Here is a 22982-nt window from a genome sequence, read left to right on the forward strand (position 1 = left end):
TCAGAAATGGCGTAGGGTCTCCTGCTTGGGCTGGGGGGGGGTCAGACTAGATGACCTACAAGGTCCCTTCCCACTCTGTATAATCTGCAATCTGTAAACCTCCCTTCCAGCTCTATTCTGATAGCCCCATAAAATGCCTTTGGTGATTCTGCGCCCGACCTTCTTGCTGGATTGACTCACCCCGCCTTCGCAAATGAGTTAAATTCCACCGTCCTTGGCTGGTTTTTAATTTAAACACGAATTTCGCCACCTCCGAGCGGACGTCGGTTTATTTTTGTTTTTTGTTTTTTTTATTTTTCGAAGGGGGGGAAAAAAGTGACATTTCTCCCCTTCTCCACAAGCAGACCTAATGAAGCCGTATTAACTTGAGCAGTAGATAAAGATTGGTAAATAAGACCCCCATTAAAAAATACTTCGCAGGCAAGCATGATGGGTCCCAGTAGCCTCTCTAATGTCCGTTAATGGTTATTCGGAGGATCAGAAAGCTCATTTTCCTGAGCCATTAAGTCAAACTGTGCGATTATTTAGAAAGTTAATTCATGCATGCTCGAAATCAGGCTTAAGTAATGCGGAGGGTAGGAGGTAAAAACTCGGCGGAGAGGATCCTTTCGTCCTTTTTGTTATTTAACCATCAGCCGTAATTAACTTGCAAATTTGAAATAATTAGAACAAATTAAAGGTATTTAACTTCGCCTCCCTGAAGAAAAATTCAAATTGCGCCAAATGCAGTTTTAAATTATTCAAGTCTCCGAGGTCTCTGCTGGGTTTTTTTTTTTTTTCTCTTCCTCAAACCCCCCCCCCCTTCCCTCCCTCCCTGCCGCCACACACCCCCTCCCCATATAATGCATTTATTTTATTTTTTCTATGACAGGAATACCAATCTGCTTTTTGTCAGAGAAGGCTTCCCATCAAGTAATTGTTCTTTGTGTCTAATAAATGACAGCTATTCTTCTCAGTTAAAAGAAAAAAAAGAGAAGGAAGTATTTTAGTCTCTGAAGGCTACATCGGCATTGCCGTGGCATTTTAATTCAATAAAACAAAAGGTTAACTTCCATCTCTCTCTCTCTCTCTCTCTCTCTCTCTCTCTCTCTCTCTCTCTCTCTCTCTCTCTCTCTCTCTCTCTCTCTCTTCTCTCTCTCTCTCTCTCTCTCTTCTCTCTTCTCTCTTCTCTCTTCTCTCTTCTCTCTTCTCTTTTCTCTCCTATCCTTTCTTATCTTCGCCCCCCACCCCATCCCACCTCCTTATTTTGTTCTAAGGAACAATCTTAGCAAGAGAGGGTCCTGAATGACATTTTTTTAAAAAAAACAATTTGCCATTCTGTCTCCTCAGCCAGGCCTGGTTTATAAAAGCATCAAAGGAAATCATAACATTGAGCGGTTCATTTGGGCAAAATTTTAGATAAAGCGTGTGGGGTAACTGACAATGAAATTCTCTTTTTTTTCTCTCTCCCGTAGGTGCTTTTTTTCAAGAGGCAACTGGGCTTTCTGGTTTTTCTTTGAAGACGTTTCTCTTCTCATCCAAGGAGCTTCTTCAGCTCTGACTGGATGGTGGGGAATGGAAGGATTTATATTCCTTGCAGACAGCTGGTCCTTTGCATCCTTTTTAGAAAGTCGTTGAGGCCCCTTGGAGGTTTATCGGTGTCCTCAGGGTCACCTGAGTGGTGCAAATGGTTCCCGTAGTCATTTCCAGAACGAATTTCCAGAAAAATTGCAGAGTACAGAAACCATTTGCACTACTCAGGTGACCCTGAGGACACCGATAAACCTCTAAGCAGTCTCAGAACCCCACAGTCCTCCTCCTCCTCCTCCTCCTCCTCCTCCTCCTCCTCCTCCTCTTCCTCCTCCTCTCCGCAAATCCCACTTCTAGCCCTGATGATGTTACCTAGTTGGGTCATGAAACATCTGCAAGAAAACAACCAGTCTCGGAGAGGACCAAGGATCCCACAGTCCTCCTCCTCCTCTCCGCACATCGCACTCCCTTCTAGCACTGATGATGTTACCTAGTTGGGTCATGAAACGTCTGCAAGAAAACCACCAAGCTCAGAGAGCACCACAGCTGTTTCGTGTCTGTGTCTATGTCCACTTGTGATGCTGGTAGTCAATACTCTGCAACCGATGGGAAGGACAGTCTTGGCCAACATGTACCCCCAAATTGTCACCGCCATGGGGAGGCATCCTCCCTCATCCTTGTCAACCTCTTTCTTTCTTTCTTTCTCTCTCCCTCTGTGCTTTATGTCTTAAAACTCCGCTGTTCTTGAAATGCACATCTTTTTTTCATCTTTTTCTTTCCTAACTGTTTGCTCCTTCTGGTTTTAGCTGACATTAAGAGCTGAAGAGTCAAAGACCCCAAGGCCTTGTTAGTAGAGCTTGTTACACTGTAGGGTGGGGTTTTTTTTTTCCTTCATTCCAGCTCCATCTTAAAATTAGCAATCCTCCCCCCCCTCCCATTTCTGCCATTTGGAGGGCTATTCAGCCTTGCGTGCCATGTTGCATCCCAGGGGTAACCAAGCCCCATTGAGAGAAGTCATTGGAAAGCCTTCCTTCCCCCAACCCCTAATTTTAGCCAGTCAAATGTCAGCCTCTTCACAAAACTTTCTCGTTAAAATAACTATTTGCCCCCCCCCTCCAGCAATTATGACTGAGGACTTAGCTGTGTTCTACTTTGATATTAACACAGGTTGAAGGTTGAAGACGAGCACCTTAAAAAAAAAAAATAGGCACCTCTAATCCACTCTCTCTTCTTTTCCTTTTTCTTTCTCTTCCAGTTCCCCCAAGATGGACTGCGAAGGCTGCCTTTTGAGGACACCCTCCAGGAGAAGCTTCAGAGCACCAGAAGGCAACGAAAGGGTTGATTCGGGGATGAAGAGCATGGGCTTCAGTAGTGACGCAGACGGCCCCACTCTTTGGGACAGCACGAAGAAGGAGCCCGTCAGGTCCAAACGAGGTGAGACATCTTTTACTTTTACATATTATTTGTCAGAGAGACTGATGTGCCCAAAGGTGTTTTTTTCAGGAGGCAACTGGACTTTCTGCTTTTTTTTTCTTTGAAGATGTTTCGCTTCTCATCCAAGAAGCTTCTTCAGCTCTGATTGTGTGATGGGGAATGGAAGGGTTGATACTTCTTGCAGACAGCTGGTCCTTTGCATCCTTTTAGAGGGTCGTTGAGGCCCCTTGGAGGTTTATCTGTGTCCTCAGGGTTACCTGAGTGGTGCAAATGGTTCCTGCAGTCTGTCATTTTTTTCCTCTGGAAATCCATTCACTACTCAGGTAGACCCTGAGGACACAGATAAACCTCCAAGGGGCCTCAATGGCCCTCTAAAAGGATGCAAATGATCAGCTGTCTGCAAGGAGATAAATCCTTCCATTTCCCACCATCTAGTCAGAGCTGAAGAAGCTTCTTAGATGAGAAGCGAAACGTCTTCAAAAGAAAAAAACAAAGTTGCCTCCAGGAAAGGCACCTTTGAGACAACCATGACCTGGAGGACTGAGAATCTCCATAGACATAGACTGATGTGGCTGCCCAACTCACACTTGGTGACTCCAGGCAGTGTGCAGACTTCAAAATCGACACATAAAACCCCCCAAAAGCTGCAACCTACCCCATGGTGGCAGCAAACACAATCGTGATGATGATGTGACCCATTCAGTCGTGTCCGACTCGTGGTGATTCTCTGGGCCAGGTCTCTCCACCTCTTCCAATCTTGCACTGCTTCTTTGAGTTGTTCTATGCTCTGGCTGGTGTCAGCTTTGATGCTGTCCAGCCACCGTATCCTCTGGCAGCCTGGTTTCCTTTTAGCGCTAATTCTTCCAAGCAGAATTGCTTTCTCCAGTGAATTCCTCCATGTGATGGGGCCAAAGGAAGTGAGGCAAACACACTGATACAAGATACAGTGGTACCTTGGTATTCGTCATTAATTGCTTCTGAGAGGCAGGATGAGTAACAACAAAGTTGGCATCTATTGGTTTTTTAATTTTAATAGTTGAGGGCAATGGACAGTTTAAATATGTGAGAGAGAGAGAGAGAGAGAGAGAGAGAGAGATGATAGATGAGAGAGAGATAATAATAATAATAATAATAATAATAATAATAATAATAATAATAATAATAATAATAATAATAATAATAATAATAATAATAATAATAATAATTTTATTTCTATACCGCCCTTCTCCCGAAGGACTCAGGGTGGTGTACAGCCTAATTAAAAGCACAAAGACAGACAAAATTTAAAAATAATTAAAATTATTAAATAAATGGCTCAATTATAAAACCCCCAAATTTAAAATCCCACATTTAAAATCAATTAAAATCTTTACATTGATAGCCCGGACTGGCGGAACAACAAGGTTTTGAGATGATGGATAGATTGATAGAGAGATGATAGAGAGAGATAGAGAGATGATAGATAGATGATAGAGAGAGAAGTGATAGATAAATAGCTAGATGATAGAGAGCGAGATGATAGATAGAGAGATGATAGATGATAGATAGATAGAGATGATAAATTAGAGAGATAGATAGAGATAGATGATAGATAGATAGATAGATAGATAGATAGATAGATAGATAGATAGATAGATATAGAGAGAGAGAGATGATAGAGAGATGATAGATAGGTAGATGATAGGTAGATAGATGATAGAGAGAGAGTAATAGATAGATGATAGATGATAGAGATGATAGAGACAGAGAGAGATGATAGATAAATAGATGATAGAGATGACAGATAAAGAGATAGAGAGATAAAGATATAGATGATAAAGAGAGAGACGATAGATAGAGATGATAGATAGACAGACAGACAGACAGACAGACAGACAGACAGACAGACAGACAGATAGATAGATAGATAGATAGAGAGGAGAGAGAGAGAGAGAGAGAAAAGATAGATGGATGGGATGATGATGATGAAGAGGAAGGAGAGAGGAAGATGGGGAGAGAGAGAATATCTCAACAAAAAGCACCGATGAGTCCATTCCTTGTGTCCAAGTCTCTTTTTTTTTTTTTGCGTTCTTTAAAGCAAATACAAATACAAAACGGCTCGCCCTAGATGAGAGCATCAGCCAGCAGGATATGTTTACGTATTTTTCTGCATTCCCTGCTGTCTTAAATGCGTTAAACACTTTTATGTAGCAGTACAACTCTTGCTGGTTTTGCCGTTATTTATAATTCATTACACCCTTCCAACGTTTTCAATTTATTACTTATTTAGTACTTTCTCTGTATGTCCGTGGGCGCTCGCACATGTGTGCACGCCTCGGAGATCCAGCAGGTATTTCTATCTGATCAATAATCTGGACTATTAAAATCACAGCCTTTGTGAGCAATTCATTCTTCCCCTTGCAAACTCCATTTTCCAGTCTGTTTCCCCTTTAATCTCAGTCTAATTGCCTTCAGTTCAGACCTACCTAATTGCAATTTAAATCTTGTGGAAGTGGCCCTTTTATTTTATTTCATTTGGCACCCACGCATGTAGTCCTCGAGTTACGTCCGCGACTGAGCCCAAAGTGTCTGTTGCTAATTGAGACCTTTGTTAAGTGAGAGTTGCCCCGATTTGTGACCTATCTTGCCACCGTTTTTAATTGAATCACTGCAGTGGTTAAGTTGGTGACAGGCCTGTTAAGTGAGTCTGGCTTCCCCACTGATTTTGCTTGTCAGAAGGTCGCAAACGCGGATCACGTGACCCCGGGTCGTTGCAACTGTCATAAATATGAGTCAGTTGCCAAGGGTCTGAATTTTGATCATGTGACCACGGTGATTGCCATGTCCCTGAATCTGCGGGGGAAAATGAGCTGGAACCTGAGCCGACATAGATTGAGGGGGTGGCTTCGGGAGGAAAATGGGGAAGGGCAGGGCCAGTCAGGCCAAGGCATTTCAGGCTTAGGACGGCTTGTAGACAGGGAGGAACAGAGGCAAGAGGAACATGAGAGACAGAGCTCAGGCGATGAGCAAGGACCACTCACTCCTGATCCGAGAGCATGGAGAGTGGAGAGCAGGCGAGAACAGTGCAGACTGAGCAGGCTACTCGGGAGGAGAACACCCCCACCCTCGGTCCTCCAGGTCCTGGTTGTCCCAAAGTTGCTTTTTTTTTTCAAGAGGCAACTGGAGTTTCATGTTTTTCTTTGAAGACGTTTCGCTTCTCCTCCAAGAAGCTTCTTCAGCTCTGACTGGATGGTGGAGGATGGAAGGGTTTATATTCCTTGCAGACAGCTGGTCATTTGCATCCTTTTTAGAAAGTCGTTGAGGCCACTTGGAGGTTTGTCTGTGTCCTCAAGCTGCTTTTTCAAGGGGCAACTGGACTTCCTGCTTTTTCTTTGAAGACGTTTCGCTTCTCATCCAAGAAGCTTCTTCAGCTCTGACTGGATGGTGGAGGATGGAAGGGTTTAACAAACCTCCAAGTGGCCTCAACGACTCTCTAAAAAGAACGCAAATGACCAGCTGTCTGCAAAGACTATAAAATCCTTCCATTTCTCTCCCCACCCCACCACATCCAGCCAGAGCTGAAGAAGCTTCTTGGAGGAGAAATGAAACATCTGGAAATAGCACCTTTTGGATAGAGTCACGAAAGGAGTGGTTGTAAATCAAGGACTACCACGTACTTAGAAAGCAGAAGAAAAAATGAGGAGAATGAAACATAATTTTCTAGCGGAAAGAACCTGTTCCAGAATTGAATTTTTACAGTGCAATTTTTTTGTAAACGTCCCCCAAATTCCCCCAAATCCTAATCTCGGGGAAAACAGCATCTTCTAAGCCACCGATATCTTAACGGCAAATGTTTTTTTCCTGCTTTTGTGGCTCAACAGTTCCACGAACAAAGCAAAAGTACTTTTTTCTCCTGCAAGTGAAAATACACAAAGCCGAGGAATTTTGGGCTTTGCTGAAAATCCTCACCTAATCTTTGGGTCACTCAGAAACTGCTTTGTTCCTTCCTTCCTTCCTTCCTTCTTTCCTTCCTTCCTTCCTTCCTGCCTGCTGCCTGCCTGCCTGCCTTCCCTTCCCTTCCCTTCCCTTCCTTCCTTCCTTCCTTTCTTTCCTTTCTTTCCTTCTTTCTTTTTTTCTTTGATATTTTCACACTCTGCCCTTTCCTTTTTCTCTCCTCTTAAACTCGTCAACCGGTTTGCAATGGGTAGGCTTCAGTTAAGCCTACCAAGAAAAGGAACAAACCCATTGCCATATTGGATAAGGAACATATTTTATTTTATTTTATTTTGAAAAAAAAAGGGAGAGAGAGAGAGATGCTTTTGCTGCAAAGAAACTTTGGAAAGGGGTCATCAGAGGGCTCCCCAAACCGAGCGGGGAAGGTTAATCTCTCGCAAAGCTCGGCTACGAAAGTTGGAAAGCCGGCAAAAGGCCTGGTGTCCAAAAGAAATCAATTTCTAATTTGAAACAAAATCATTTTTGACTAACAGGAGTTCAGGATCCATTACTTGTGCTCTCTTCTCGGCTGACATTTCGGCTCTTTTCTGGAGCGCGCCGTGAATTCTAATAGTCGCCTCATAACGTCGCTCCACGCAATCAATTCAAGCTGGAGAAAGAAAGCCGGTGCCATCCGTGAAGTTTTCAGGGGCAATTTTCACTGTGGGTTGTTTTTTTGTTTCTTTTTTCCCCTTTATCTTTCTTTTCTAAAGCTGTCGTCATCTTCTTCTTCTTCTTCTTCTCCTTCTCCTTCTCCTTCTCCTTCTCCTTCTCCTTCTCCTTCTCCTTCTCCTTCTCCTTCTTCTTCTTCTTCTTCTTCTCTTCCTCCTCCTCCTCCTCTTCCTCCCATCTCACCCCTCCTCCTCTCCACAACCCCCCTCCCTTCTATCACTAATGATGTTAGCTAGTTGGGTCATGAAACGTCTGCAAGAAAACCACCAAGCTCAGAGAGCACCAAGGACCCCACAATTATTTCTTCTTCTTCTTCTTCTTCTTCTTCTTCTTCTTCTTCTTCTTCTTCTTCTTCTTCTTCTTCTTCTTCTTCTTCTTCTTCTTCTTCTTCTTCTTCTTCTTCTTCTTCTTCTTCTTCTTCTTCTTCTTCTTCTTCTTCTTTTCCTCTTCCTCCTCTTCCTCCCATCTCACCCCTCCTCCTCTCCACAACCCCCCCTCCCTTCTATCACTAATGATGTTAGCTAGTTGGGTCATGAAACATCTGCAAGAAAACCACCAAGCTCAGAGAGCACCAAGGACCCCACAATTTCTTCTTCTTCTTCTTCTTCTTCTTCTTCTTCTTCTTCTTCTTCTTCTTCTTCTTCTTCTTCTTCTTCTTCTTCTTCTTCTTCTTCTTCTTCTTCTTCTTCTTCTTCTTCTTCTTCTTCTTCTTCTTCTTCTTCTTCTCCTTCTCCTTCTCCTTCTCCTTCTCCTCCTCCTTCCCCTCCTCCTTCCCCTTCTCCACCTCTCTGCAAACCACACGTCTTTGTAGCACTGATGAAGTTACCTAGTGAAACGTCTGCAAGAAAACCACCAAGCTCAGAGAGCATCGAGGACTCCGACTCCTCCCCTTCCTTCTCTCCTTCATTCCTTCTCCTCCTTTTTCTCCTCCTTCTCCTTCCCCCTCCTTCTCCTCTTCCTTCTGCTCTTCCTTCCCCTTCCTGTTCCCCTTCCCTTCCTCCTCCTCTTCTCCCCCCCCCCTCCTGCAAGTACCATGGATGAGGCTTGCCACCCTCCATTGTTTCGTGAGTTCTTCCTTGTGAATTAAATATCTGAAAAATAGTCTGACCTCCCTGCCCAGTTCTCCTCTTCCCCTTTTATTGTCCACTCCCTCTTTCAGAGCCGTTTGCTAGGAAAATTATAGAAAATTATAGGTAAGTGGAAGGCTACCCTATACAACATTGTGATTTGTTGATAGCATGACAAAGGTTTGAAAATTTGATAAATAAAAATGAACGAACGAACGAATGAATAAATGCTAAATCTGAATACCAAATCAAAACTTGCTATGTTTACCCGAGGGGTCTGCCAGACAGGTTAAAAACATGTGAAGATGGCAACCACAAAGATGTGACAGAAGCCCTGGCCTCTCTTTAATATGGGTTGCATATATCAAAATTCAGACGCTTGGCAACTGACTCGTACTTCTGACTGTTGTAATGTCCCTGGGTCATGTGATCCCCTTTTGTGACTTTCTGACCAGCAAAGTCAATGAGGAAGCCAGATTCCCTTAACATCTGTACGACTGACTTGATAACTGCAGTGATTCGCTTAACGACGGTGGCAAGAAAGGTCGTAAAATGGACAAATAAAACTTCTATTCCACTTCTACTCTATTCTTCTACTACTTCTAGTTACTTCTACTTCTACTTCTATTCTACTTCTACTCTATTCTTCTACTTCTAATTAGTTCTACTTCTACTTCTATTCTACTTCTCTTTCTACTATTCTACTTCTACTTCTAGTCTACTTCTATTTCTAGTCTTCTGCTTTCTACTCCTTCTACTTCTATTGAACTTCTAGTCTATCTACTTCTAGTCTACTTCTAGTCTACTGCATTCTACTCCTGTTCTACTTCAACTTCTACTTCTACTCTATTCTACTTCTATTCTATTCTACTTCCGGAGTCTAGTCTATTTCTACTTCTAGTCTATTCTACTTCTAAATTCTATTCTACTTCTACTCTATTCTTCTGCTACTTCTAGTTACTTCTACTTCTACTTTCTACTTCTAGTCTACTTCTAGTCTACAGCTTTCTATTCTACTTCTATTCTATTCTACTACCGTAGTCTAGTCTATTTCTACTTCTACTCTATTCTTCTGCTATCTCTAGTTACTTCTACTTCTATTCTACTTCTACTTCTATTCTACTTCTACTTTCTACTTCTATTCTACTTCTACCCTATTCTTCTGCTACTTCTAGTTACTTCTACTATTCTACTTCTACTTTCTACTTCTATTCTACTTCTAGTCTATTCTACTTCTATTTCTACTTCTATTTCTATTTCTATTGAACTTCTACTTCTAGTCTATTCTACTTCTATTCTTCTTCTACTCCTACTTCTATTCTACCATACTATATATTTCATCCCTTCCCTGTCACTGGGAAGAACTTAGCCTGCTGATTCGCCGTATCTAAAGCTCCCTGGAGAACAGCACGCTGCGTGGGCCCACTGTTAAAAACCAGACAAAGCAAGAAAATGTTCCCCCTCTTTCCACAGGGACGTCTGGGAAGGATTCCGCCACGTCTCCTGGAGTGACAGCCGTCAAGAAGGAGCTTGTGACTGCAGCCACCTCCCCAATGCAGCAAGGAGCTTGGCGGTAAGAGGCCTGGTTTAGGCACTGCCCCCGTCATTTTTATTTTATTTTAGGTACTTATTTTGTATCCCGCTTTTATTATTTTTACAAATCGCTCAAGGCGGCGAACATATCCAACGCACCTTCCTCCTTCTATTTTCACAACAATAACAACAACAACAACCCTGTGAGGTAGGTTGAGCTGAGAGAGAGAGGGACTGGTCCTAACTAATCCAGGTGGTTTTTGTCTGTAAGGTGGGACTAGAACTCACTTCCCCCGGTGATTGATTCAGCTGACTTTCATGCTTAAGGTGGGACTAGAACTCACTGTCTCCTGGTGATTGGTCCAAAGTCACCTAGCTAATTTTCAGGCTTAAGGCAGGACTAGAACTCACTGTCTCCTGGTGATTGGCCAGGAGTCACCTAGCTGGCTTTCAATTCTTAAGGCAGGACTAGAACTCACTGTCTCCTGCTGATTGGCCCAAAGTCACCTAGCTGATTTTCAGGCTTAAGGCAGGACTAGAACTCACTGTCTCCTGGTGATTGGCCAAGAGTCACCTAGCTGGCTTTCAATTCTTAAGGCAGGACTAGAACTCCCTGTCTCCTGGTGATTGGTCCATCATTTAGCCAGTGGGATTAGATTAAATTAAACAGCATATGTGATCTTAAGGACCCCGGGTACAAAGTAGTGATGAATGTAGAATGATGGCACCCGAAGGTTTTTAGCAGCCACTGGGGGCAATTTTTGGACACAAACCCGGATTAATCCCGGGTGGCCTTCTGTTGGTCACATGTGCTTGATGTGTCAGGCGCCAAGCATCAGGAATACACGTTTACTCCAGTTCATCTGAATTATTGCTCATGCCTAAATCAATAAAGAATCAGTCAACTAACAGTCAGCACTAAATTAGCACTAGATAAGGTGATTCATGAGGGGCTGGACAGACAGCTTGTGGGAATGTAATGACTCCAGATTGATTCCTCTCTTGACTCTGCCCCCAGACTCTGCCTCACCTACTCATTCCTTCCTTCCTTCCTTCCTTCCGTGCCCTCGTCACCTCTCATCTGGACTATTGTAACTCTCTCTACATGGGGCTCCCCTTGAGGTGCACTCGGAGGCTCCAACTGGCACAGAGTGCGGCCGCTTGGGTGGTTATGGGAGCAACGTGGAGTTCCCATGTAACACCTCTCCTGCGCGAGCTGCACTGGCTCCCGGTGGTCTTCCGGGCGCGCTTCAAGGTGTTGGTTACCACCTTTAAAGCGCTCCATGGCTTAGGACCTGGTTATCTACGGGACCGCCTGCTACCACCAATAGCCTCCCACCGACCAGTACGCTCCCATAGAGAGGGGCTCCTCCGGGTGCCGTCGGCCAAACAATGTCGACTGGCGGCCCCCAGGGGGAGAGCCTTCTCTGTGGGGGCACCTACTATCTGGAACGAGCTCCCCCCGGAGATACGGAGGATCCCGGATCTGCGCACCTTCCATCGTGCTCTCAAGACTTTCTTATTTCATCAAGCTGGCCTGGCCTAAATCTTCTCCCCTTTTTAAATGTAAATTTTAATTTGTTTTTAAATTATGGGGTATTTTTAAATTTGTCTCAGCCAAATTATTTAATTCGTTTTTATTCTATTTTAAATTTTTGTATTTATGTGTTTTATCCTGTGGCTGTTCACCGCCCTGAGTCCTTTGGGAGAAGGGCGGTATAGAAATTTAATTAAATAAAATAAAATAAATAAATTATTACCATCTCTATCCTTCCTTCTGTTATTATTCCCGTCCTTCCTTCCTTCCTTTCTTCCTCCCCCATCTTTCTTTCCTTCTTCTCATTCCTATCTCCTCCCTCCCTCCTCCTTTTCATTCCCATCTCCTTCCTTCCTTCCTTCCTTCCTCCCTCCCTCCCTCCTTCTTCTCATTTCCATCTCCTCCCTCCGTCCCTCCCTGCCATGCAAAGAATCAGGACCACATGCTAAGCTCCAGTTAAGCATCTTCATTGCTCATGCCTAAACAGAATAATCGAGTCAGCTAACGGTCAGCTCTAAATTGGTGCTAGTTAAGAGTCATTGGAATTGAAGACAGATCGGACTTAGCGCTGTTTGTGGGAGCGTAAGAGTTCCGGGCTGATTGCTCTCTTGACTCCACCTCCCCCCCGCTTCTTCTGACGTGTGGCTGTCTCTGAACTCAGACTGAACCTCTCCTTTTTTTCTTTTTCTTTTTCCAGAGCCTTAAATTGCCTGGGGACAATATTAATTTCATTGGATTTGCAATAAATGAATAATGAAAAATGTACTTACAGAAATTAATTTCCCAGATAGCAAAGTAGTTGCGCTTCAGGAGATTTCTTTCCTCTCTCTGCTACGTTGGTAAAAGGGTATCCGAACGACCCTTAAGAATTGGCATTTTTTTCCCCCCATTTGTCTTTTTTAGGAACATTTGGGAATTTGGGAGTTGATACAGGCAGTCCTTTTTTTATCACCTCTCACTTAAGAACCATTTGAAATTCTGACGGACGTATCTGCGAGTTACTTATGACCCAGTTTGCCCTTCCCCCCTGTGGTCACATGACTGCACCGGCTTAGTGACCATGGATTCACTTAATGACTGTGATGATTTTCACTTAATAACTGCCACCCCAAAAAAGTCATAAGGTTTGGACGGTGACAGAATTTTGGCAATCTTCATGAGTTATGACAGTGATATGACAGACTCCATGATGGTCAAAAGTCGAGGACTATCCATATATATCTGAATGATCAGGAGAGAATTTGATCTCTGAGTCTTGGTCTGAGTTCTCCTCCTACCCAGCTGCAACCACCAGTTTTGGTTGCATAGGTAGTCCTTGACTTACGACTACAATGGGAGTCCAGAAATCCAGTCATAAATCATTGTTGTTATCAGTTGAGGCAGCCACGTGGCTGGACGTGGGTGGATTTTTTTGACGTTTCTCACGGCAGTCATTAAGCGAATCACACTGTCATTAAGGCAACAGCCTGGTCATTAAGGGAACTGTTTTTCCAAATATGGTTTTGATGCCAGAAACCAACAAAAAATATCGCAAATCCTGGTTCCGTGACCACAGGATGGGGGCAACATTTTACAACGGCTAGAAACACTTTACGGGGCCACACAGCACCCGTTCTGGGGCCGTCGTAACTCCAAATGGTTGTTAAAAGGACCTGTCGTAAATTGAGGACTACCTTCAGCTATAAGGTGGACATTAAACACGAGGAATTCTCCCTGGGCAGCTTCTGCTGAGGAGAGTTGTGTGACTTGTTAGGCAGTTACATGATAACATACAAACATATTTGCCTGTTCTTGCATTTCCATCAGGGATAAAATCCAGCAGGTTCTGACAGGTTCTGGAGAACCGGTAGCGGAAATTTTGAGTAGTTAGGAGAATCGGCAAATATCACCTCTGGCTGGCCCCAGAGCAGGGTGGGAATGGGGATTTTGCAATATCCTTCCCCTGGAGTGGGGTGGGAATGGAGATTTTGCAATATCCTTCCCCTGCCACACCACGCCCACCAAGCCACGCCCACAGAACCGGTAGTAAAAAAAAATTGAATTTCACCACTGATTTCCATGCTGCCCAATTTTTAACCTCTTGACTAGGATAATTCATTTTTCCTTCCGAATGTAGAAGACTTCTCTAATTCGGTTGATGAAATCATACGAACGTACAACCACAGGGCTCTTCTCATAGAAGAGAAAGAATATCAGAAGTTGGAAGAGACCTTGGAGGTCTTCTAGTCCAACCCCCTGTTCAAGATAGGAGACCTTATGCCAGGAATGTCAAACTCAGTTTCATTGAGGGCCGCATCAGGGCTGTGGTTGACCTTGGGGGGGGGAGGGCGGCAGAGCATGGCCGACTGGGTGGGTGTGGCCGACTGGGTGGGTGTGGCCAGCTTGACGCCACTCCCTGGACTTGGCCAGCTGGATGGGCGTGGCCAGTTTGACGCCACTCCCCAAACTGCTGGCATGTTTCTTCTTTGCGTTGGGTAGACCAGGCCGAAGTAATCCGGGCTGGCCCCTTACATTTTCCAGGACGACCCCTTGCACCAGATCCAGGGGTGAAATCCAGCAGGTTCTGGAGAACCGGTAGCAGAAATTTTGAGCAGTTCGGAGAACCGGCAAATACCACCTCTGGCTGGCCTCAGAGTGGGGTGGGAATGGGGATTTTGCAGTATCCTTCCCCTGTCACACCCACCTAACCACAGCACACCCACCAAGCCACACCCACAGAACTGGTAGTAAAAAAAAATTTGAATTTCACCACTGGCCAGATCCAACCACATCGTGGGCCTTGAGTTTGACACCATTGGGATAGATCAAAGCAATCGATAAGCCAGATTTCCAAAATGTTGGTTGCATATAACCGACCAGGTTAAAAAATTGGACTGGTCTTTCCCCTTACTCAGGGGCTTCTCTAATTGAAAATGGTTAAGCGGGCAAATGTATTTCTGCCCGAGACCCTCAACCCATCCTATCCTTCATCAGCCAAAGCTGCTTGGGCAAGCAGGTCGGTCTCCATATATCACCGGGTGGGTGATAAGCTTAGATTGCAGGTTTAACTAACTAAAGGAATCAATATGGAGAATTATAGCTGCCGGGGTGCCAGTAAAGTTAAAGATCTGTCAGTAGCTATAAGCCACACTGAACAGTTAAACCCTCACGCTTTGCTTTGCGAAGGGACCGAATCTTTGCTGAACCATATTGGAGACTTAAGAGGAAGGAGGGGGGGGGAGAAAGAGAGAGGGGAGAGAGGGAGGGAGAGAGAGAAAGAGCGAGAAAGAGAGGGGGAGAAAGGGAGAAAGAAGGGGAGGGAGAGAGAAAAAAAGAGGGGCAAAAGAGAGAGGGGGAGAGAGGGGGAAAGAGAGAGAGAGGATGATGGGGATGGGATAAGTTTTCAGGACATGTAATTTAATTTTGCTTAATTTAAAGTTTTAGCACAATGATGGTGAACCTTTTTTTCACTCGGGTGCCAAAAGCATGCGCGTGCCCACACTCATAATTCAATGCCCCCCCCATGTACCTCCATCATCATCCATCTATCTATCTATCTATCTATCTATCTATCTATCTATCTATCTATCTATCTATCTAACTCTATCTCTCTATCTAAGCAGTTTACATAGTCAGCCTCTTTCTCCCAACAATCTGGGTCCTCCTCATCTTACCAACCTCAAAAGGACGGAATGCTAAATTAACCTTGAGCCGGTCAGAATCTGAATTCTGGGAGTTGAAGTCCAGACATCTTAAAGTCACCAGGTTGAGAAATCCTGCTCTTTCTACCATCTGCAAATCTGACATGGCTTCCGTGCCCTGCAATCTCCTGTAACGCTCACATTGAGCAACAAACACACACACACATACACACACACTTTGAGCGTGTCTCAACAGCGGTATCCTTTTAGAGGGTTTAGGCGGGCGGGGGGTGAGGGAAACAAACCCCTCAAATTACCTCGTGCGAATTTGTGTTGTGGGGCTGTTAGGAAGAATTGCAAGCGTTTCCCAGCGTATCTCTGATCAGGTAGATGGCCGTTAAGGGACTTTTAAACCAATTAATATTTGATGTAATACGCCGGGCTCCGAGCTGCGTATTGAATGTAGTCCACAGTGCAGCATTTACCCCTCCAGATCCTTTCAACTCAACACTTTGCAGTAAATAAAAACGCGAATTAGCTGCGCGCCGTTTAGAGACACGGCTGTGGAGACGTTGGTGCCTCGGATAACTAAATGAGGTTTTAAGGGGTTTTTTTCCAAACGGATCTCTGCGACAAAACACCTTTTCTCCATGTTATATCTTGACGCTGAAAACGAACCTTTTTAATATTTTCAGGAAAAAAATAAACCCCGGTGATGGGGAGAATGGAGGTTGCAAATATTAACAGAATAACAGAGTTGGAAGGGACCTTGGAGGTCTTCTAGTCCAACCCCTCTGCTCAAGCAGGAGACCTTATACCCGGCGAAGTATAGGGACTTCTATGTATATGTATACATAGCTTTTATGTATAGAAGCTATGGCACGCGTGCCACATATCAGTGGGCACGTGAGCGTACCTGATTTTCAGGCCCTCTGGGCCCACCAGAAGTAGGAAAACAGGTTGTTTCCTGCCTCCGGAAGGCCTCAGGGGGTGGTGGGGAAGGCCCGTTTTTCTCTCTCACCTGGCTCCAGAGCCTGTCTAGGAGTCCCACCGGAAGTTGGCAAACGGTCCGTTTCTGGCCTCCGGGAGGGTGGGGAAGGCCGTTTTTGACCTCCCCAGACTCCTAGAGAGGCTCTGGAGCCAGGTGTAAGAGAAGGGGGGGACATAGAATTATGGGTGTGGGCACGTGTGTGCGCAACCCCTCCCCCACCCCCTCTCGTGGCAGGAATGGCAAAAAGGTTAGCCATCACTGCCCTATATCATTCCAGACAAATGTCTGTCCAGTCTCTTCTTAAAAGCCTCCAGTAATGGAGCACCCACAACTTCTGGTGGCAAGTCGTTCCACTGGTTAATTGTTCTCACTGTCAGGAAATTCCTCCTTAGTTCTAGGTTGAATCTCTCCTTGATGAGTTTCCATCCGTTGCTTCTTGTCCTGCCTTCAGGGGTTTTGGAGAATAAATTGACTCCCTCTTCTTTGGGGCAGCCCCTGAGATATATTAGAAGACTGCTCTCATGTCTCCCCTGGTCCTTCTCTTCATTAAACTAGACATACCCAGTTCCTGCAACCATTCTTCATATGTTTTAGCCTCCAGTCCCCTAAACATGTTCGTTGCTCTTCTCTGCACTCTTTCCAGAGTCTCAATATCCTTTTTTATATTGTGGTGACCTAAACTGGGTGCCATATTATAATTGTGACCTTATCACATCATTATGAAGTGATACTAGAACTTCACGTGATCTTGATTCTATCCCTCTGTGAATGCAGCCTAAGTTTGCCTTGGCTTTTAGTTTCCAGCCCCCTGAGCCTCTTTGTTGCTCTTCTCTCCACTCTTTCCAAACTCTCAACACCTGGTTTACATCGTGGCCACCAAAAGTGGATGCAATATTCCAAGTGTGGCCTTCCCGAGGCGTTTACAAAGCGGTACCAACACTTCACGTGATCTTGAGGAACTAACTCCTCACGTGATGTTAAGGAAAGTTGATCGTTCCCCTTTCTCCCGGAGGAGAATTTACCATATTTTTCAGAGTATAAGATGCACCTTAGTTTTTGGGGAGGAAAATAAGAAAACAGCTGATTGGGGGGTGGATCGGCCTCCCGGAATACCCCCAACCAGCTGTTTCCAGAGGTGAATTTTAGCAACAGGTTCGTTGATTGTGAGTTCTGTGCCTTGCTTTTTTTTTTTGGTTTTTTTTCTGCCTCTGAAACTTATGAAACTCCATTGCAGAAAAAACTTTTTTTTCCTGCCTCTGAAAGCCTATGAAACAGAGCTTCGGAAAAAAAGGCTTTTTTACTGAAGCTTCTTTCAGAGGCTTTTTTTCTGAAGGACTATCTGTACTCTGTTCAATCTCCTTTCTTTGGAATTGGTATGTAGATTAACCTCTTCTGATCTGTTGGCTATGGTGTCATTCTCCAGATTTGTTAACGTAGTTTGGTTAGAACCTTTGCTGATTCTTCTTTTGTTGCTTGCCATATTATTTTAGATAAAAGCCTTTCAGAGGCTTTTTTTTCTTTCTGAAGCTTCGTTTCTGAGGCTTTTTTTCTGAAGCTTCTTTCAGCCTCTGAAATCTACGTTTGCAAGGCTGGGCGGGGCTACATTCGGAGTATAAGACACACCCAGATTTTCACCCTCTTTTTTGGGGGGAGAAAAGGTGCGTCTTATACTCCGAAAAATATGGTAACATCCCGAAAAGTTGGATATGGTCCCATATGCGAGTGATCAAAGCAGACACCGGCAAATTAATCTCTCTTACTCACTGTGTAGCTTGTTAATTGTTCCCTCTGCTAGCTGTCCATAGAATGTGAAAATTTTCATTCTCCCCCCCCTCCCCTCCATCCAGGATGGAGAAAGGGTGGGGGAAAGTTGTAGCTGTAAAATGTTAACATTTGCATTTTTATTTGTTGATTTATTTAAAGGACAGCCTCTCTTACAGCAATCCATCACTCCCTGACACCCCAGATATGAATAATGTATTGTAGACTTGCGGTTACAATGTGTAATAAGTGCCAGAGACAGTGGAGAGAATGTTAAGTACGTTGCAAATGTAATATTTATCGACTCGCAGTTTATTGCTTTTGAGGTTCAATAATACTGACCATGGGACATTAATACCGCTTACCCGGAGTTTGGCCGGCCAACTTCGTTATGCAGAAAGGAGTCATCTCTCTCTCTCTCTCTCTCTCTCTCGCACTTCCCCCGATAAATATGGAATGTATCGCACTTTCTTATCACGCATCATTGGATGGTCGGATGGGCCCCATATGTTCAAATTCTAAAGGTGATGATGGCGGAGAAGTTGGTTTTGCCACTAACTCAGTTTCTCCCGGAGTGTCGGACTCCCAAAACTGAGAAAGACACACTGAGGTTTCTTTTTCTTTCTTTCTTTCTTTCTTTCTTTCTTTCTTTCTTTCTTTCTTTCTTTCTTTCTTTCTTTCTTTCTTTCTTTCTTTCTTTCTTTCTTTCTTTCTTTCTTTCTTTCTTCCTTCTATCTATCTATCTATCTGTCATCAGCATCAATCTGTCTGTCCATCTTCTACCTATCTATCTGTCTGTCATCAATATCTATCTGTCTCTATCTTCTATCTATCTATCTCATCTATCTATCATCTATCTATCGTCTGTCTATCTCATCTATCTATCTATCTCATCTATCTATCTGTCTGTCTGACATCAATATCTATCGTCTATCTATCTCATCTATCTATCATCTATCTATCTCATCTATCTATCATCTATCTCATCTATCTATATCATCTGTGCATCTATCTTTCTGTCTGTCTGTGTGTCATCAATATCTATCTGTCTCTGTCGTCTATCTCATATATCTATCTATCATCTGTGCATCTATCTATTATCTGTCTGTCTGTCTGTCTGTCTGTCTGTCTGTCTGTCTGTCTGTCTGTCTATCTATCTATCTATCTATCTATCTATCTATCTATCTATCTATCTATCTATCTATCTATCTATCTATCTATCTATCATATTTATTTACAGGTTAGTCCCGACTTACAACAGTTCATTTAGTGACCAAAGTTACAACAGCACTGAAAAAAGTGACTAATGGCCATTTTTCACACTTATGACCATAGTAGCATCCCCATAATCACGTGATCAAAATTCAGACACTTGGCAACTGACTCACAGTCTCGTCAAGAGACTTTGGGGTAGGACTTCTCCAGAGGAGATCACCAAAAAAAGCTCATTTAAGCTACTACTCCTCAGGCATTTAAAATTGTTGAAGTTCTAATTCACAAAGCGTGTTCCGTGGAGGAACAGACTAACCGAGTTGGAAGAGACCTTGGAGGTCTTCTAGTCCAACCTCTTGCTCAAGCAGGAGACCCTATACCAGCCTGGACAGAAGGCTGTCCAAATCTCTTCTTAAAAGCATCCATAATTTCTGGTGGTAAGCTGTTCCACTGGTTAATTGTTCTAACTGTCAGGAAATTTTTCCTTAGTTCCAGGTTGCTTCTCTCCTTGATGAGTTTCCATCCATTGTTTCTTCTCCTGCCTTCTGGTGCTTTGGAGAATAGCTTGACCCCCTCTTCTCTGTGGCAGCCCCTCAAATACTGGAAGAGAGCTAGCATGTCATTCCTGGACCTTCTCCTCTTTAGACTAGACATATTGATTCCTGCAAACCTTCATCCAATGAGTAGAATGGAAATGTTGACAGAAGAAGACACTAAGGAACCTAGAGGTCAGAAGATGTTGAACTTGGCAGAAGCTTCTGAAAGATCTCAAAGACATTGAAGAATTCCTCTTGGTTGTGGTGCCTGACGCTGGTGGAGATAGTTGCTTCTTTGGGATTCTCAGAAATCACTTTCTGAAACCACTTTTGTCCCTTTCTCAGAATAACATGGGTTGGAAGGGACCTTGGAGGTCTTCCAGTCCACCCTCTGTTCAAGCAGGAGTCGTTATACCATGTCAGACAAAGTGTTGTCGAATCTTTTCTTAAAAACCTCCAGGGATGAAGCACCCACAACTTCTGAAGCCAAGCCGTTCCACTGATTAATTAACAGAATAACAGAGTTGGAAGAGACCTTGGAGGTCTTCTAGTCCAACCCTCTGCCCACATAGGAGAGCCTATACTTGTGATGGCGAACGTATGGCACGCATGCCACAGGTGGGATGTGCAGCCATATCAGTGGGCACACCAGCTCAACTTCGGCACGCATGCACGTGCCGGCCAGCTGATTTTCAAGCCTTCTGGCCCACCAGAAGTAGGGAAACAGGCTGTTTCCTGCTCCGGAGGGTCTGGGGAGGTGGGGAAGGCGTTTTTCCTTCTCACCTGGCTCCAGATTCTCTCTATGCATCTGGGGAGGGCAAAAACAGCCTCCTCACCCCCCTTGGAGGCCTGAAAAGGCCCATTTCCCAACTCCCTGTTGGACAGGAAGTGATTTTTTTGCTGTCCCCAGCCTCCAGAGACTCCTGGAGAGGCTTCCGGAGGCTGGGGACAGCAAAAAAGTCACTTCCTGTCCAACTGGGAGTTGGGAAATGAGCCCTTTCAGGCTCATTTCCAAGGGTGGGGGAAGACTGTTTTCTCCCTCCCCAGATGCATACTGGGCCATTACATGCCAGGAGCGGAGGGGAGGGGGGTTGCACGCGCATGCACAGGGCGGGACGCATAGAATTATGGGTGTGGGCACGTACGCACACAAACCTCCTCCCCCCCCTTCCTGGAACATGATGGCAAAAAGATTAGCCATCACTGGCCTATACCATTTTAGAGAAATGTTGTCCAGTCTCTTCTTGAAAGCCTCCAGTGATAGAGCACCCACAACTTCTGGTGGCAAGCCGTTCCACTGATTAATTGTTCCTTCTGTTTCTCCTTAATTCCAAGTTGCTTGTCTTTTTAAAAGAAGAGAAAACGAAGAGCCTGTACAAAAGAAAGGCAGAATTCTAGGAGATGGCATGGCCCACCATCATAAAAATTCAGTTTCTCTTTCAGTCAGCAGAGAAGAAAGGAACCAAAAGAGGCCAACTATCCGGGCTCAGAGCTCAAGAAGCTTCTTGGATGAGAAGCGAAACGTCTTCAAAGTAAAACCAGAAATCCCAGTTGCCTCTTGGGGGATGTGGGGTGGGAAGCATCTTTGGGACAACCATGACCTGGATGACTTGAGAACCTCCCGTTAGATACCTGGGATTTTGCGGAGGGGCCAGGAAGGAAGGTCCTTTTGTTGAGTAGAATCCTTTTGTGCGTAAGATGGACAATTCGTGCGAGCAAAGGGCTGTCATTACCAGCTCCATTTTGGCAGGGAGGGGTGGGGGTGGGGGATTGTGTCCATTGCTAAGAGAACGAAATGCTGTCGAAAGCTCCCTGCCTTTCAGTGCCAAGAGATTAATGTTAATTAGCAACCATCGGCTCTAATTGTCACCCTCATTAAAATACAGAATTATGTATTTTTTTTTTAGTTATAAATAACCTTTCTAATTGTACTTGATGTATGCCAGTTTAATCAAATAGTACACTCGCTGGCAGGCACATATTTGCATTAATCTAACATTGGATCTTGGTCTTTTTGATTATTATTATTATTTCTTCTTCTTCCTCCTCTTCTTCCTCTTCTTCTTCTTCTTCCTCCTTCCTCCTCCTCTTCCTCTTCCTCTTCTTTTTCTTCTTCCTCCTTCCTCCTCCTCCTCCTCCTCCTCCTCTTCTTCTTCTTCTTCTTCTTCTTCTTCCTCCTCCTCCTCCTCCTCCTCCTGTTCTTCTTCTTCTTTCTCCTGTTCTTCCTCTTCTTCTTCCTCCTCCTCTTCTTCCTCCTCTTCTTCTTCCTCCTCCTCCTCTTCCTCTTCTTCTTCTCCTCCTCCTCCTCCTCCTCCTCTTCGTCTTTTTGATTATTATTATTATTTCTTCTTCTCCTCCTCCTCTTCCTCCTCCTTCTTCTCTCCTTATTCCTCCTCCTCCTCCTCCTCTCCAACTCCTTCTCCTTCCCTTCCTTATTCCTTCTCCCCCTCCTTCTCTCCTCCTTTCCTCCTCCTTTCCCTTCTCCTCCTCCTTCTCTCCTTATTCCTCCCCCTCCTCCTCTTCCTCTTCCTCATCATCTCTCCCCCCATTCCCCCTCCTTCTTCCCCCAAATTTTTGCTGGGGTGTGCTGGGACTCGTTGCAGGGACTTTCCCTTTCAGTTCCTTGTCTTTTCGACGTTTTTGTTGCGATTTTGCATTCAGCTCTGCAACTCCCGATAGGATTTTATATGAAAATGAGGTGCCTCCTGGGATCGTTGAGTGCATCCGAACGCCTGTCAGTTGGGCAAGGTTTCCGTCACTCAGCCGTGTGACAATAAGTTGATTACGACTCAGGAGCTAAGAAAGAAGCCCAGGAAAATGCGGTATAAATCACAGCATGGAAAGCTGGCTTAACCCCTTTTAGAGGAGCCCCCGAGGGAGGAGGCGTTGCGTTGTGTCTCGTCGGGAGGTGTCGTGTTGCGTCTCATCGGCGAGTCAGAGATTTTGCAGCTGCTAAACTCCGGAACGGCAAATGGATTCTGGTTTCACAACCAGCCTAGGTTTTAAAAGAGAGCGAGATCTGCAAGTGATGCTCAATTTAAGACCACAATCGAGCCCAAAATTTCCGTCACTAAGTGAGACGCTTGTAAAGTGAGCTTTTCCCCATTTTATGACCTTCGTGAATCACTTGGTTGTTAA

At 44.5% G+C, this 22982-nt stretch overlaps 1 protein-coding gene across 4 annotated transcripts in view; it reads left to right on the forward strand.

Moving 5' to 3' along the window:
- Positions 1-22982, forward strand: part of KIAA1328 (KIAA1328 ortholog) — a 248065-nt gene that overhangs the window by 163438 nt on the left and 61645 nt on the right. For 3 of the 4 annotated variants that reach the window (XM_087885498.1, XM_087885494.1, XM_087885496.1), the window contains exons 9-10: positions 2765-2943; positions 10128-10227. In XM_087885498.1, the coding sequence (XP_087741624.1) occupies positions 2765-2943; positions 10128-10227 (279 nt within the window). Of the gene's footprint in view, positions 1-2764; positions 2944-10127; positions 10228-12421; positions 12787-22982 lie in introns of those variants that run through there. The other variant, XM_087885497.1, reaches the window with a different exon arrangement.

This window comes from Pantherophis guttatus, chromosome 2 (genome assembly GCF_059756535.1).
Source record: "Pantherophis guttatus breed Tessera chromosome 2, ASM5975653v1, whole genome shotgun sequence".
NCBI lineage: Eukaryota > Metazoa > Chordata > Lepidosauria > Squamata > Colubridae > Pantherophis > Pantherophis guttatus.